General features: G+C 41.5%; 1 protein-coding gene across 11 annotated transcripts in view; it reads left to right on the top strand.

The window, feature by feature from the left end:
• mark2b (MAP/microtubule affinity-regulating kinase 2b) overlaps positions 1-14,652 on the top strand; it is a 50,017-nt gene that overhangs the window by 16,886 nt on the left and 18,479 nt on the right. For 6 of the 11 annotated variants that reach the window (XM_086165222.1, XM_086165224.1, XM_086165218.1 and 3 more), the window contains exons 2-14: positions 2,590-2,760; positions 4,598-4,651; positions 6,112-6,160; positions 6,527-6,592; positions 7,106-7,176; positions 8,036-8,092; positions 9,687-9,923; positions 11,313-11,432; positions 12,354-12,456; positions 12,568-12,680; positions 13,136-13,210; positions 13,502-13,559; positions 14,096-14,247. In XM_086165222.1, coding sequence (XP_086021348.1) covers positions 2,590-2,760; positions 4,598-4,651; positions 6,112-6,160; positions 6,527-6,592; positions 7,106-7,176; positions 8,036-8,092; positions 9,687-9,923; positions 11,313-11,432; positions 12,354-12,456; positions 12,568-12,680; positions 13,136-13,210; positions 13,502-13,559; positions 14,096-14,247 — 1,326 coding nt within the window. The remainder of the gene's footprint in view (positions 1-2,589; positions 2,761-4,597; positions 4,652-6,111; positions 6,161-6,526; positions 6,593-7,105; positions 7,177-8,035; positions 8,093-9,686; positions 9,924-11,312; positions 11,433-12,353; positions 12,457-12,567; positions 12,681-13,135; positions 13,211-13,501; positions 13,560-14,095; positions 14,248-14,652) is intronic. The other 5 variants (XM_086165223.1, XM_086165225.1, XM_086165216.1 and 2 more) reach the window with 3 other exon arrangements.

The raw sequence follows: 14,652 nt of genomic DNA, 5'->3' as shown, positions 1-14,652 counted from the left end.
ACCTTAAGGCACATGTTAGATGTCAGCAGTGAATGAAGTAATAAGAGTCACAGACATAGAACAATCGTTTGCTAAATGTAGGGTGTCTGTCTGAAGTGTGACAGCTGATCCAGACTTCACATTACATCTGACCATTGGAAAAAAAAGAACAAAATATTTAATAAATGCGGCTTATAATGGTCAGAATTTCATGTCAAATATCAGCCTGGTTCTATGATTCTGCAGTGTTTCTGTTTGACTCATTAAGTTTTTCTGTGGTCTGTCAATATAAGCATGGGAATGAGGACAAGAGTACTGTGTTGTCTTAACAGAAATCTCAGAACAGTATCAAGATCATGGACATCATACCAGTGGAAGTGGTTGGTATTCTTGCAAGCAGCGCATTTCACTGTATGAGATACTGGGAACCACAAATGGTTTTCTTAGATTATTAGATTCTGTAACCTTGATAGTTTTTCAAGCAATATTATACCACAACTCAGCTCCTGTGTTACATCCCGGAGGAGTCTTTTTCTTTTCTGACCCACATTATAGTTTCCTTTTGATCGGAAAGGTGCGACCATTTGTGTTGTCATTGTCTCTGTTGTCATGGGCAGCTGTACCTTTACATATACATTAGAAATTGGGTCATGCAGGAAGCCAGACAATGTTGACCATACAGCGTTAGTTCCTGCTCATTTAAGGTGTGTGCAGCAATGAAATAATGAGATTTTTCCCAACATACACCGTTTTGGGAACAACTGTTTTCTAAGTGTGTCAGTGTCTAGAAGGCGGACAAGCAGTGTGGATTTTTTCTCCCAGTGTGTATGAAGAAATATCACACTGGAAATTGTATTGTGTATGTGCACTTTCTTGGTTTTGTTGCTCAGCGACACTTAATTCTTTCACCTTTAAATTCCCCTGTTCTGCAGTTGGACCACTAAGGTTTGTCAGAAATCTGCCTCTTAATCCCGAACCTTAATAAAGAAGGTTGAAAGTCTCACATGAACAGCAAAATAACAACAACTGGTGCAGAGAGGGAAAGTATTTATTTTTTAAAGCCCAAGGTACTTTGTTAAAGGGTGCTTTATCCCATTGATACAATTCAGTCAGAGGTAAAATCTCTTCATGTTATATTCATCAAGGTAATAACAGAAGTAGAGGTGTGAGGAATTGCTTATAGAGTGACCCAAATTCAAACTAAAATCACGATATGAGTTATCATTTGCTGAGAAAGATTGATAAAGATTCAGAGTTTTTTTGTTCAATGCAAGTTTGTACTTTGAAAGCCCCCCCAATTAATTAATCAATTAATGAATTAGCCCCCAATTAATCCAAAGCGCAACATGTCAGTTGCAGTTGGATGACCAATAACTTGTCTGAACAGTCACATCGCGAGTCAGTGTCTTAAACAGTGTCACATCCATGTTTGACATTGTATGTTTCCGTCTCCCTCTCTTCCACAGGATCTAAAAATAAAAGCCATTTATTCCACCCCACGTATGGATGATTTGATGCTAGTGTCATTACATTTTAATCCCACTTCCTCCACCTATTTTAAATCTTAATCTGGCCCTATTACATGTCGCACGTCAGCATGGGGGCTGTGTGTGTGGGGATGGGAAGTCTTTGAGATATAGACATCATACCACTTAGAGCAAGTAACAGAAACAATGAAATAATCGTGGCTATCCCCATTTCCCTTGAACTTAGGTAATGTAAAAGAGGCAGTAAGAGTAAGGAAAAGGAAATCGACCGACAAGCCTCGTATTTGTTGAAGCAAGAGAGAACTGGGTGAATAAAATTACCAGTGAGGGTGGAACGCAGAGAACAAGACAAAGAAATGACTTGTTGGAACTTATTCTTTCCACACCAGCAGTGTGAATTTCTCTGTCCCATCTCTCTCATAGGTGTCAAGTATCTCAGCAGTGTGTGTGATTTGTGCTGTTCTGTATCCGTAATGCATTTTTGTCTACCTGCTGCCGTGTTGGTGGGCACGAGTGTGCACGCTGGTGTCCATGCATTGGTGGTTGTGTCAGTCTGCATGTGTGTGTTTGCGTCTTATCACCCTGGAGCCAGTCGTCCTCTGCCCTGACCCTGATCCCTGTCACCTGTCCTCTCAGATCTCTCTCTCTCACTCTCTCACACACTCACTCACTCACCTCACTCACTCACACACACACACACACACACACACACACACAAAATTGTTGTGACCCTTTCCTGGAGTTGAAACCCAATAGCGATTGCCAACCATGCAAAACTTGCCAGCACAGCAAGGTTTTGTTTTCTTTTTGTGGGGGTGTGTGTGACTCAAATGACCTACTGTCTGGCATAAGATGCAGCAGTGTTACTCCATACAACCACTCTGGTTTATATACATTCTACATGAATGCTGAATAATCACTGAGTAATGGGTCCAGCTCTGATGAGACCACCAGAATGAGTTCAAATTAAAGTCACTGAGTAGATGTAGTTCCTCTTAGCTGTAAAATATTTGTTGGTCATGCGTTGGAAAGATTTTGTGTTTTCACTGTGATGTTTTCTAGTTTTAGTTACTGGTTATAAGTAAATCGTCCTCATGCTAATGTCGCCCTTTCTTTTCTGTAGGACTCCAAGTCATCATCTGGCCGCTCCAGCATGCCACGATGTCGGAACTCCGTTGCCACAACCACATCAGATGACCAGCCACATATTGGTAACTATCGGTTGCTGAAAACCATCGGCAAGGGCAACTTCGCCAAGGTCAAACTGGCACGACACGTCCTCACAGGAAAAGAGGTAGGCATAAATGCAAACATGCTGTCTTTTTGATTATAAGTATTAATCTGTAGCTGGCTATGACTGCTCATTTTGTCTGCATTAATGATTTTCAATGCAGCAAAGTCATATTGCCATACTTGTGTCAGCCTTACCTCTAAAACCATTGCAGCACTCACCTAAACTGAAGACCTACCTTTGAAACCATGTGTAATAAAAGCACAGAGAAGGAGGTCGCCTTCACATCTATTAAAGTGTCTTCAACTACTCTCCTGCAGTGCCCATCCATCCGCCGTCGGAGGGTTTTTTACATGTGCTCTTTCAAAAGTTCATTAGGGGGCTCTGCTAGATAGTAACTCTTGCACCTAAATCTCAGTGGGCCTCAACAGCAAGTAGCAGAGAACCAGCTTGCATCAACATTACCATATATTGCCACATTTAACCCGTCATGGAGTAACCATGAGCAGTGGACAGCCACAGCATTGCTGGGGGTGGCAGGGGTTCAATACTCAGACAAAGAGGAGCTTGGGAATCAAACCAGGACTGCTTGGTTCCAAGTTGACCGCTCTTACCGCCCAGGCCATGTTGCCCCGAGGGTTCATAGCATTGTTTTAGGCAAGCAATCGAATTTATAAGGCTATGTCTTTTCTGTCCATGGTCTTACATCTGCAGATGACAATATTTGAAGCCTGAATTATTTTAATTAGTCACAATAAGTTGAAAGCCACTGCCAATGTTTCTCATTTCTGAATGTTAATCAGGCCTCCTTGTTGATGAGGATTGGTAGGGCTCATACTGTGACACGCAGCGGGTTTGGTCTGATTTGGGGCTCTCATGGCTTTGGAAGACAGTACATCTGCTGTGGAAGATTAGATCGCCATTGTCTGCGTGAACAGAAAAGCCCAAACGTCTGTTGCTTAGTTTGAATTCCAGTTGTGATGTAACATAGCCGTCTGGCCCTTTAAGGGAAAAGATTTATCTGCGCTGAGCCCATGCTGGGCCCGGTCCTCAGCTCAGGCAAGTCAAATCCTGGTCTGAGGGAGTGAGGTGGGCGGGCTCTGTCAATGTGTGACAGCTCTGTGCCTGACACCCTGATAACACTCCATGTGACTTGCTGGCACGCGCGTGTGTGTATGCCTGCACGCACGCACATACACACGCGCACACGCACACAAACAAACAGCAAAAACAAGGGAGAGTCAGAGGGCACGAAGGACTCAGAAGACAAGCACAACCAGAAAAAGGAGTGGAAAGCTGTTTAACAGTTGACATTTAAAAACAGAAACAGGAGAGACCAGGGAACCTCCCTCTCCTTTTGCCCGGAAAGAGACCATTCATTTTCACCGACATGATTTTCTTCCTCAACTTCACACCTCCTTATTTCTGCCACCTGTCTCTTTCTCCTTCTTTTTAGTCTTATCTATTCTTCTCCCATGCTGGTCTCCACTGTTGGATTATGAATTATAGAATTCAATATAGCATTGGTATAAGCCATGCCTCAGCTGTTTGTGTGTGTCTCTGCCCTATTATGCAACTGCTCCCTGCTGTGATTGTGATTTCACTTACTGCTCTAAGACTCCAACATTGTGTGTGTGTGTGTGTGTGTGTGTGTGTGTGTGTGTGTGTGTGTGTGTGTGTGTGTGTGTGTGTGTGTGTGTGTGTGTGTGTGTGTGTGTGTGTGTGTGTGTGTGTGTGTGTGTGTGTGTGTGTGTGTGAATTTTTTTTTTCAAAATGACAACATTGTGTTTATTTGACAATATAGACAGGCCTGATACTGCATGTTTGTGTGTGTATATGAGATGCATCAAATACAAAAAAAGCAGAAAAATGTAACTATAAAGTCTCGTTTTACTTCTAGGTGGCTGTAAAGATTATTGATAAGACACAGCTCAACTCCTCCAGTTTGCAGAAGGTGGGTCAAATTCTCCCTTGCACAAACACTGACACCAACAGAAAATTCCAAATTCATTCATATGTATCCCACTTCTTTGAGGTCATTGAAATGGCATCCTTTCTCCTTTCACTTTTAGACTCGTCGTTCTTTCCCTTCCTCCTTTCTTCCCTCCCTCTATCTTTCTGAAGTGGTCTAGTTTTTAGAGAGTTTTAATTACAGGAAAAAAGCTGCAATTACTTCCTTTGATCGTGGCAGGGTGGGGTCTGTCCACTGACACACACTTTACCCATGTATGCTTGCATCAGACAAATTACAAAAACTCCTGACAGGATTGCCACATAAATCCAGCAATATCTGTCAACACTCTCACCCCCTGACAGAGTTGAATTAGATACGGTCTTTTACATTTCCACAAAGGTGGAAATCTCAGCCCTGTCAATAAAGTGAGGATAACTGACTGTTGAAAGAGTCAGGATGAATTTATACTTTACTGACAATTTTTGTCAACACATACAATATAATGGACAAAAGTAACACTCACTCCCTAAATTGTTTCATGGCAGTAAACTTGAATTCAAGTGTGAATAAATTAAAATATCCACAAAGCATGTCTTCAGTTGGAGTCTGGATTCCATATACTGTATATATTTAACGGTCTCGTTTGCATGTCAGCATCGATATTCACTGAGCCCATTTTGACCTTGAGAATTTCACTGAAGAAGGATATGGAGTCTCACAGGGCTAGATCTCCCTGCGTGTTTGTGGAACTTGTGCTCCTATTAAATGGATGCTCGTGGTTTTAGACAGGATGAGAATGTAGTAGATTGTAGGTTTTCTACATACTCTAAATATTGATCATGAATTCTTAACCTTGCAGTGACATGGGCTATTGTGCGCCCAGAGGAACGTATCAGCCAGAATGTGCAAAATCAAACACTATTGCATAAGAACATAGGTGCCTTGTCAACATGGAAACATCAAATATCCTCTGTTATAAAGTATCATGAGTTTTTATAATGCCAAACATGTTCATCAAGCAAGTAATTTCATCTCTACAGACATACATAATCTTTTAGAAAAAATCTTGGTTTTTGTTATTGACATTTCCCAGCCTAGAGTAACGTCACCTAGACGTATCTTAAAAATAAATCTATAAACCGGATGAAAATAAGTAAGAAACCTTTTAAGATTTAGCAATCATCAAAGTAATTTGTAGAAATCTGCACGAACTCTTGTTCAGGAGTTACAAGGAAATGGCCTGGGGATTACTAGCAAATGATTAACAATTACCAAGGTAGGATAGGTTATGTTAAATACAATGTTTTTTTTATTTTTATTTTCTTGAGACATTCTTTACAAAAATTTACAAGCTGAAGTAGATATCATGATTTACATCAAAGTCCCAGGCCCAAAAAACATGCAACCTAAGTACACCACCACCTATGAGGAGTTGATCATGTGTGCACCTCGTTTCTCAGCTCTTCCGTGAGGTGAGGATCATGAAGATGCTGAATCACCCCAACATAGGTGAGTGTGACATATAAATAATATCCATATGTCAAATTCATATTGTTATACACTCTCTGGTTTCAACTCTTACAGACAGACAGACACAGACAGACACAGACAGACACAGACAGACAGACACAGACAGACACAGACAGATAGACACAGACAGACACAGACAGACAGACACAGACAGACAGACGTCAAGCTCAAAGACTGAACCACAATAATCACCTTTTTATTTATTTTTTGCGTCACTGTTCCTTTCCTGGCTACATATTTGGCCATCATTCCCCCATTCCCTACTTATTCTCTCACCTGCTCCATCACACCACACTTTGCTTCATCCCCAATCCCACATCTTTACTTGTCTCTCTCCACCTCCAGTCAAGCTCTTTGAGGTGATAGAAACAGAGAAGACTTTGTACCTGGTAATGGAGTACGCGAGTGGAGGTAAGTGTGTTCTGGTGAAATAATTACCCATGAGGTTTGGCATTCCTGGATTTTAGGATCAAATGGTTCTCACTCCAAGCACAGGCCATGTAATCCCTAGCCATCAGCTGTTAGTAAAATATACCGCCTTTTTTTGGTTTTTGCTCACTGCCACAGTCCGCAGGTATAAGAAACCTTTTGACATCATAATCAGGTTTGGCCCTGTGGCTATCGGTACATTGTTGGCAAGAGCCAAAGGTAAAACAGAGTAAAAGTAATGTCTGTTATAGTTCTGCATCAACTTTAGAAACAAAGTGATGTGACAATGACACTTAATTTCTGTGTAATCGAAGGCTATAAAAAGAAGACATAAAAATGATGGCAATATTAAAAGGACTTTGTGTTGTTCGTTTTTTCCCTACCAACTCCGGTTTTATGATTTAATGTCCCTTTGACCCAATGTTGTGATTTTTAAGGAGACCGGTGTCAGGTTTCGACCCTAAATCTGCCCTCTTTACATCCCTCCTCTCCCAGGAGAGGTCTTTGATTACTTGGTGGCCCATGGAAGAATGAAGGAGAAAGAAGCCCGTGCCAAATTCAGACAGGTGTGTGTCAGATGAAATGTCCTTTTTGGGTGTGTAGGCCTGTTCATGTAGCTGCAACTGCAATGAATATGGTTCCACATAAACCACTGCTGTAGGTTTTCATTTTCTATAAAGTTTTGTTAATTGCAATAATTTCCACAGACTGTGCGAAAACAGGCCAACTCGGGTGATTAGATACAACTGCAAAGGCAAAACTTTTCTGTTTGTAATATGTTTTAAGGTAATAAACAGATTGAATGTGGACTTAAAGGTAAGTATGTCATCTGTTTATATTTCAACGCTTCAAAGAAAATTGGATTGGTATCATTGATTTGCTGTGACGTCAACAATTGTGATTTTGACAAGTCAGCGCTAATTTGACTGCAAAATAGGGCCTTTTCAGAATCATTAATTTTTTTTTTTCTCGCCAAGCTCTGAAATCAACAGTGCCTTGTTTGCACGTGTTATGTATGAGGAAACGAACAGTGTGTGGTCGAAGTCATAGTGCACATCAGTGCACACAGTGCACATCCCTGACAGCAGAGTACAACAGAGGACTGTGAGAGTACTTTTTCTCCATTCATTACAGCATGGGGAGGAGGGGGGGCACTTACATACTGCGCCTGGTTCTATATCCCACGGCTTCCAACAGCGGGTGGTTGCACGGCGCTGTTAGTTTCAAATTTAAGTCACACTGCCTCCAAATTTAGAGACTAAATAGTTGCGGTCTGGAGCGCAGGTTTAATGTTTGCTTCCTAATTAAATTGTAATGATGAATCCTCTTCGTCTGACTTGTTTAACCCTGTTTATCTCTCGGCCCTCTCGCTCTCCTCCAACCCTTCCCTGGTTTTTGCCCTCCCTCCTTTTTCCTACTCTCCAGATTGTGTCAGCGGTGCAGTATTGCCATCAGAAGTGTATAGTACACAGAGACCTCAAGGTGAGAACAGACAGACACACACACACACACACACACACACACACACACACACACAAGATTGATTTACACTGATTGCCAAAGTGCATCATCGTGTGAGTGTGTCAGTTCTGATGCTCCTCCCTCTCTCTCTCTCTCTCTCGCTCTCTTTCTCTCTCTCTCTCTCTCTCTAATTGAGATAAAACATCCATATGAATGGGCGCTGCAGAGGTTGTACACAAGGGGACACTTACCATGTGCCTCTTTTTTTTCTCAAATTCTTTTTTTTGTTGTATATTTACTTTGCTCGGTGCCCAACTCATTCATTGGTACCGATGCCAAACTATCGACACGCTGATCCGGTGTCTCTAGGTCAGTTTTTTTTGCTGTTGTAGTTGGTATTACGAAGGGGATTAAATCCTCTTACCGCACTCTCAGGCAGACCTAGAGAGAGGACATTATCATGATTGCAATTTACAACAAATATGCTTCACTTTCACAGTTGCTGCCAAATTTTGCTTCCAGAAAGATTCTTTGTGAAACATTTTCACACCCACAGGCAAGGAGGGGCTTGACGTTTAGGAGTAGCAGAATGATTCATTAATTTTTTACAGGACAGGCTGTACTAATGATTGTATTGTGAACTGTCCTATATCCTGTATTATCCTAATCACTTCATGTTGGTGGATTTCAAAGTAAAATCCCACGCCGGCTTAACTCTGCTGGGCCCTCTAAAGCAGTAGAAATATTGATGAGCTGGCATTTCACAACAAGGCTAAAATTAAGTTCTTTGTTCATTTCCCAGGGTGAAAAACTGTTGTGGTTTGAGGTTTACTATTGTTATGCCTCTTTTTCCCTTAAAGTTCATTAAGCAAACGTCATCAAAAGTCTTGCTTAATTGTTTCAGACTATTTAAAGGGGGAGCTTATTCACAATAGATTGTGAAATATAGAGGGGCCAGCATGCCAACCAAGGCCAGATCCTCCAGATGATGTCAGTTTTCTAGATGCTCCGACACACGGAAGCCGCAGACTATTTAGAGCAAGTGGAAAGAAGAGTGCACCTGTTCCTAAGCAACCCCAGCCTCTTTACTTACAGGCTCGATTTGGATACATCTAGAGAATAAACTGTGGTAGCCCACTTTGCCTGTTGTGCATATCTTCACATTGTGCCTCTGGCTGTCACTTTGTAACCTGTTGTCCTATCTGACAAGGTCTTTCCCCTGGCAAACAAGTTGGAATCGTGTCCTCAATGTTGCATTCCTCTATCTTGGGGGGCCTTGAGAGTGGCTACAAATTCATTTAGACCATTTTCAGGGTGGTGCTGGCGCTGGATGGGATGGGGGTTGGATTGTGGTGAGGTTGAAGAACGTGGAAAAACTTTGCATGTGAGGGAAAAGAAATCTAAGTCCCATTACCACATCAATCAAAGTGAATCTGAAGTACTTGTGTTTCCTTTCTTGGCAGGCTAATCAAGGAAATATAAATTCTCATATTTCAGTACTGTTTTTTTAATCAGGCTTTCCAACTTCTGATTTCTTTCCCCAACCTCCCTGCATTGCAATCCTGTTCCCTCTCTTGTCCTTTCCTTGCTTTTCCTCCATTCTATCTGTCTCCAGGCAGAGAATCTGCTTCTGGATGCCGACATGAACATCAAGATAGCAGACTTTGGTTTCAGTAATGAGTTTACTCTGGGGAGCAAGCTGGACACATTCTGCGGTTCCCCACCCTACGCTGCCCCCGAGCTCTTCCAGGGAAAGAAGTACGATGGGCCGGAGGTGGATGTCTGGAGCCTTGGGGTTATCCTCTATACACTGGTCAGCGGCTCTCTGCCATTCGATGGACAGAATCTCAAGGTCAGAGAGTGTGTGTGCATGTGTTTGTTTGCTTGGGGCTCGACGGGAAGAGTTGTCTGTATTGTGTGGGTAGTCATTGCTGGTTTTTGTCCTGCACAGATTGCAGAGTCCATGTGGAAAAAGAGCAATTTTAATGTGGGCCAATCCAACAGTGGTATCTTTTTAAGAAGGATTTCATTGGTGTGATTCACCAACAGGCATCCAAACCTGCCAACTATTCAGTGTTCAATCAAGAGGTGTAATGCTGCCTCTGAATTATTCACACCACACTTGCCTTTAGTTAGAACCCTCATGACTCACTCTGGAAGTGCAGACGCGTTTTAGGTGGGCGACATGGTATTGAATATGATCATCTTGATATTATAATTCCTGTGAAGCATCGAGATTTATTGAGTGTCTTTTCACAAGCATCCGTTCAGTTGAGGGTTTTAAACACCCATGTCACTTCTGCAGCAGATTGGACCTATGCTGTTCTCCCTTTTTTTATTATTTCATTTCACCTGTGCCAGTCAAATTGATGCCCTCTGAATATGTCAAACACGCAACTCCCAGCGTTTTGGAGAAGTGATTATTTAATAGTAATATTTGGCTATTTCTGGATTTTGATGAATGATTGTAATGCTGACTGCTTTGTGATCACCAAGTTTGTCTCTACTATTATATAAAATATTATCACTACGGGTTCCATTCTCCCTATGTCTGAGTAGATTATAATTAATAAGCTTTCCAGTCGAATGGCCGATATTGTGGAGGTTAATGATTTATGTGACACGCCATTAAAACTTAATGTTGTTCATCCCAGTGGCTTAGTGGTTAATGCTCATATAATGTAACCACAACATCCACAGATCAGCTCAGTCTGAGAGCTTTGTTGCACCTACGACTCCTCTCACCACTTGTGTGTCCTATCATTCTGTAAAAAGAAATTAAAGTGAGTCAGCATAATTTAAAATCCCAGGGACTTTCAAAACATCAGCCTTAAACTTTGAATTGCTACAATGGCTAATAATAGATTTGGGTTAGATGATGCGGATTGAGGTGAGAAGAATACTTAGTAACTGCACATAGGTTTCAGCTATTCCGCACAATTATATACTTTTTTTTTTTTTTCCTTTTTTTTAAACCTGAATTGTAAACTTTGACAGCGCAAGTGTCTGAACACTTTCCTTTATCCTTGAAGTAAAACAGACCACTGTCAATAAAACTATCCAAGTCCGTCCTTATTAAATTCATCAATCATTGTCCCTCCGCGTTTGGTAAGGCTTTAGGAAAACTGGAACAAGTTCTAAAGGGTTACTGCTGCGTGATGGAATCTAAAGAAACAAGGTATTGTGAGCATGGGGCTGATTTTTTTTTTTTTTTTTTTTCCATGCCGCTGTCTATCCCCAGGAACTTAGAGAGCGCGTTTTGCGAGGCAAGTACAGGATTCCCTTCTACATGTCGACTGACTGTGAGAACTTGCTGAAGAAGTTCCTCATCCTAAACCCCTCCAAAAGAGGCAGCCTGGAGGTACAGTAACAAATGCGGAACAAATAGCTGATTACTCAATGGGAATAAAAAAAAGGTTAAAAATATCAATATGTTTTATTATATAAAGTGGCCATTTATCAGGTCATTTACATGGTTCTCATGTCCCTAGGATAGTCTTTACCTGATAATTGTTACATAATCCCTGCCTGAACCCACTCTGCTACCCCTACCCTCTACACAAATACACTCATATGCACGTACAAGACACAGAGTTTGTAGTCCTTGCGTGAAGTGCTTTTAAAATGGCTAGAGCATACCTGTTAGTTTGGCACGAACCAGTTGCCTCGTTTGTATTCAGAGTTGTCCCAATAATTATTGGTCTGTATCATTCCGAGTACTCAAAATGTATACAACAGCAACTCGTAAATCCACCTGTAGCCATTGTTTTAGTAAGACCAGGCATTAAAATACATCACAAGGAGGACAGCTTTAGGTAAAGGTCTGGAAAAAGGGACTGGTTCATTTGTTTATAAAGCAGACAGATGAGATCCCATTGCAAATGCATTCTCAGGCTTCAAATGAAAACCCTGTATAATAGGCATGAACAAGGTGTTCTTTACCTCTAAGTGCTCAGTAACCCATTAAAAATACAGGTGCACTTAGGGTTTCGTGTCAGCATTCAGATATGGATGTAGAGGAGAGAGTTAGATGGAGACAGATGATTTGCTTCAGGGAAGAGTAGTAGTTAACATTCAGACCTGCTTCTCTTGCATTCCATCCCTTCTTTCCCAGGCAATGAGACCAACATATCTATGCAGCCAGCGCTAGATACAATTTGTCCTATAGCTTTACCCTGCACACTTCATCTGAGTGCCTTTTTGTGACACTTCATAGTCACGGTGCACTTCTCATATGTACTGAATATGAAATCTCTCCTCTCCCGGTCCAACTTGCTCCTAGCAGCAGATAATGAGGGACCGATGGATGAATGTGGGCTATGAGGAGGAGGAGCTCAAACCCTACATCGAACCACAACCAGATTACAAGGACCCCAGGAGGACAGGTGGGCACAAAATCACTCAAAAATATGAAAACATATTTGTCTTATCCACACTTTCCATGTACAAGTGTATGGAAAACACTGTTATAAACTGGAAATCTGCTGTGTCTGTAGACATCATGCTTCAGATGGGATTCTCTCAAGAGGAGATCCAGGACTCGCTGGTGCACCAGAAGTACAATGATGTGATGGCTACCTACCTGCTACTGGACTACAAGAACTCTGAGGTTCATGCATTGTTTTTAATACACACACACTCGAACACACACACACACACCACATTTGCTTACATTTGTCATCTTTCGTGCCACATTTTTCATTGACTATAAAGGTTTTGATTAAAAGCCATTGGCAGTATGGATGTGGATTCATGATTTTACAGTCAGACACTCATTAGTGTCATGGAAATATCTTAGTGTTTGTTTTTGACAGTTCTTTGGTAAGTTTGTATAAACCACTTTGTACCATTTTTTCCTCAGCAACACTTCAGTTGGTTTTTGAAGCATGTCAGCATCTAATGAGTTTCTGGTTGTTTTGTTCAAAACAATTCAGGATTCTAATAGCATTTCAATTAAAATGTGTTTTAGTCTAAGCTGTTTCTTACTTAGTTTGTCTGTAGGTTCAAAAGATGGAAACCATCTGATAATATTTTTTTCTTTTCTGTTTCTCTCTTTCTCCTCAGCTGGATGAGGGTTGTATCAAGCCCCGACCTGGAAGCGATGTAAGCAACATAAACGCATCTTCCCCGCCCCATAAGGTACAATGAGAACACAGATCTGCTCATGTAATTCGGCCAAAGCCAGAGACACGAGTGTGCTGGCAGAGTCACCCTGGGAATCACATCACTTCTATGTTTTTGCACTTTTGTGCATTTTGGCTACTGTGGCCTCATCCGTGATGCATACAATTTTTTAGTGGTCAGCAGCCTGTTTTAGAGGGGCCGTAGATCAGCAAATGACATGAACACATGTCCCCCTTCGCTATCCCAACGTGTGTCAACCCAAATAGAACACACAATGACTGCGGTGTCTCGTCTGCTCTTTATAAGGTACAGCGCAGTGTGTCATCCAACCAGAAGCCTCAGAACCGCAGAGCTACTGACCAGGGTGAGATTGGTGTGTGTGTTGGGGCAAAAGCTCAAGGGGTTGATGATGCATGTGTTAATTAGAAAGGGAAGAAGAAGCTGAATGATGCGGAAGGAGAAATCAAAAATGAAATTCATTACAGTCATAATGTCTATGCTCAAAGTCTTTCATCCAAAAAGGTAAATCGAAAGCTGATTTTGAATCCAATACTTACAAGATTTGTAGTATTATTTGTAGCGTAATAAAAAAAGTTTATTATGGGAATGAAGCTATTACAACTGATTTTTGTTATCTGACATCTGAAAAATTCTCGCCATTGAAAGGATTTGAAACTAAATATCAAGTCATGGTAAAGCCTGTCACCATTAAACGGCGAAATGATAAATCAAGGCCCGGATGCAGGAAAGATAATTTTCCCATTTTAAATTTACAGTGATGATAGGAAAATGTGAGGCGGAGTAGAAGATGTGCATTGTGAGAAGTCTGTGATAGAGATGTCAAAGTTTTCAAGTTCTGTGAGCCATGCTCTGTCTGATGAATTTTCATCCCTTTTTTAGGCTCCTCCTACTCAAAGAGGGGGGGTCAGGGAGACAACCGGATTGGGGCAGAGGATTCTGGTAGGAAAGGTTCATCAGGCAGCTCCACAACCAAGGTCCCGGCCAGCCCTCTTGTCTCCTCTGACCGCAAGAAGAGCGCCACTCCTTCCACCGTGAGACCAAACACCCCATTGATCACATTATCACACTTTTAGCTCCGACAGTTGCACAAATCTCACATGCCCGTTGATCGCGCTTCCCTCATCTTCGACACACAAATTACATATTGTGTCCCCAGAAGATATATAACCATCTCGAAAGTTTCAGAAAAAGACACATGGAAATCTCGAGTTGCAGTCCAAAGCTCAAAAAGTTGCTCATTAATTAGAATAGAACGCCATAAAACCATGACAGGGTTGTTAATGAGCTCATGCTGGGCCATCTGTACTGTTTTCAGGCAGCTGTGTCTTGTTTCCAAACTTGTCACAATGTACATTTTATTTTAACATTTGTAAAAGATATCAAATAGTTTTATCTCTTTATTAACTTTGAACCACTAGCAAATGCTGCCCATCTAC

The sequence above is a fragment of the Fistularia commersonii genome, chromosome 19, assembly GCF_037954325.1.
Source record: "Fistularia commersonii isolate RoL2024-O1a breed Wild chromosome 19, RoL_Fcom_v1.0, whole genome shotgun sequence".
NCBI classification, from domain to species: Eukaryota; Metazoa; Chordata; class Actinopteri; order Syngnathiformes; family Fistulariidae; genus Fistularia; species Fistularia commersonii.
Note: the sequence above shows the minus strand (reverse complement) of the source record. Positions and strands in the feature narration are given on the sequence as shown.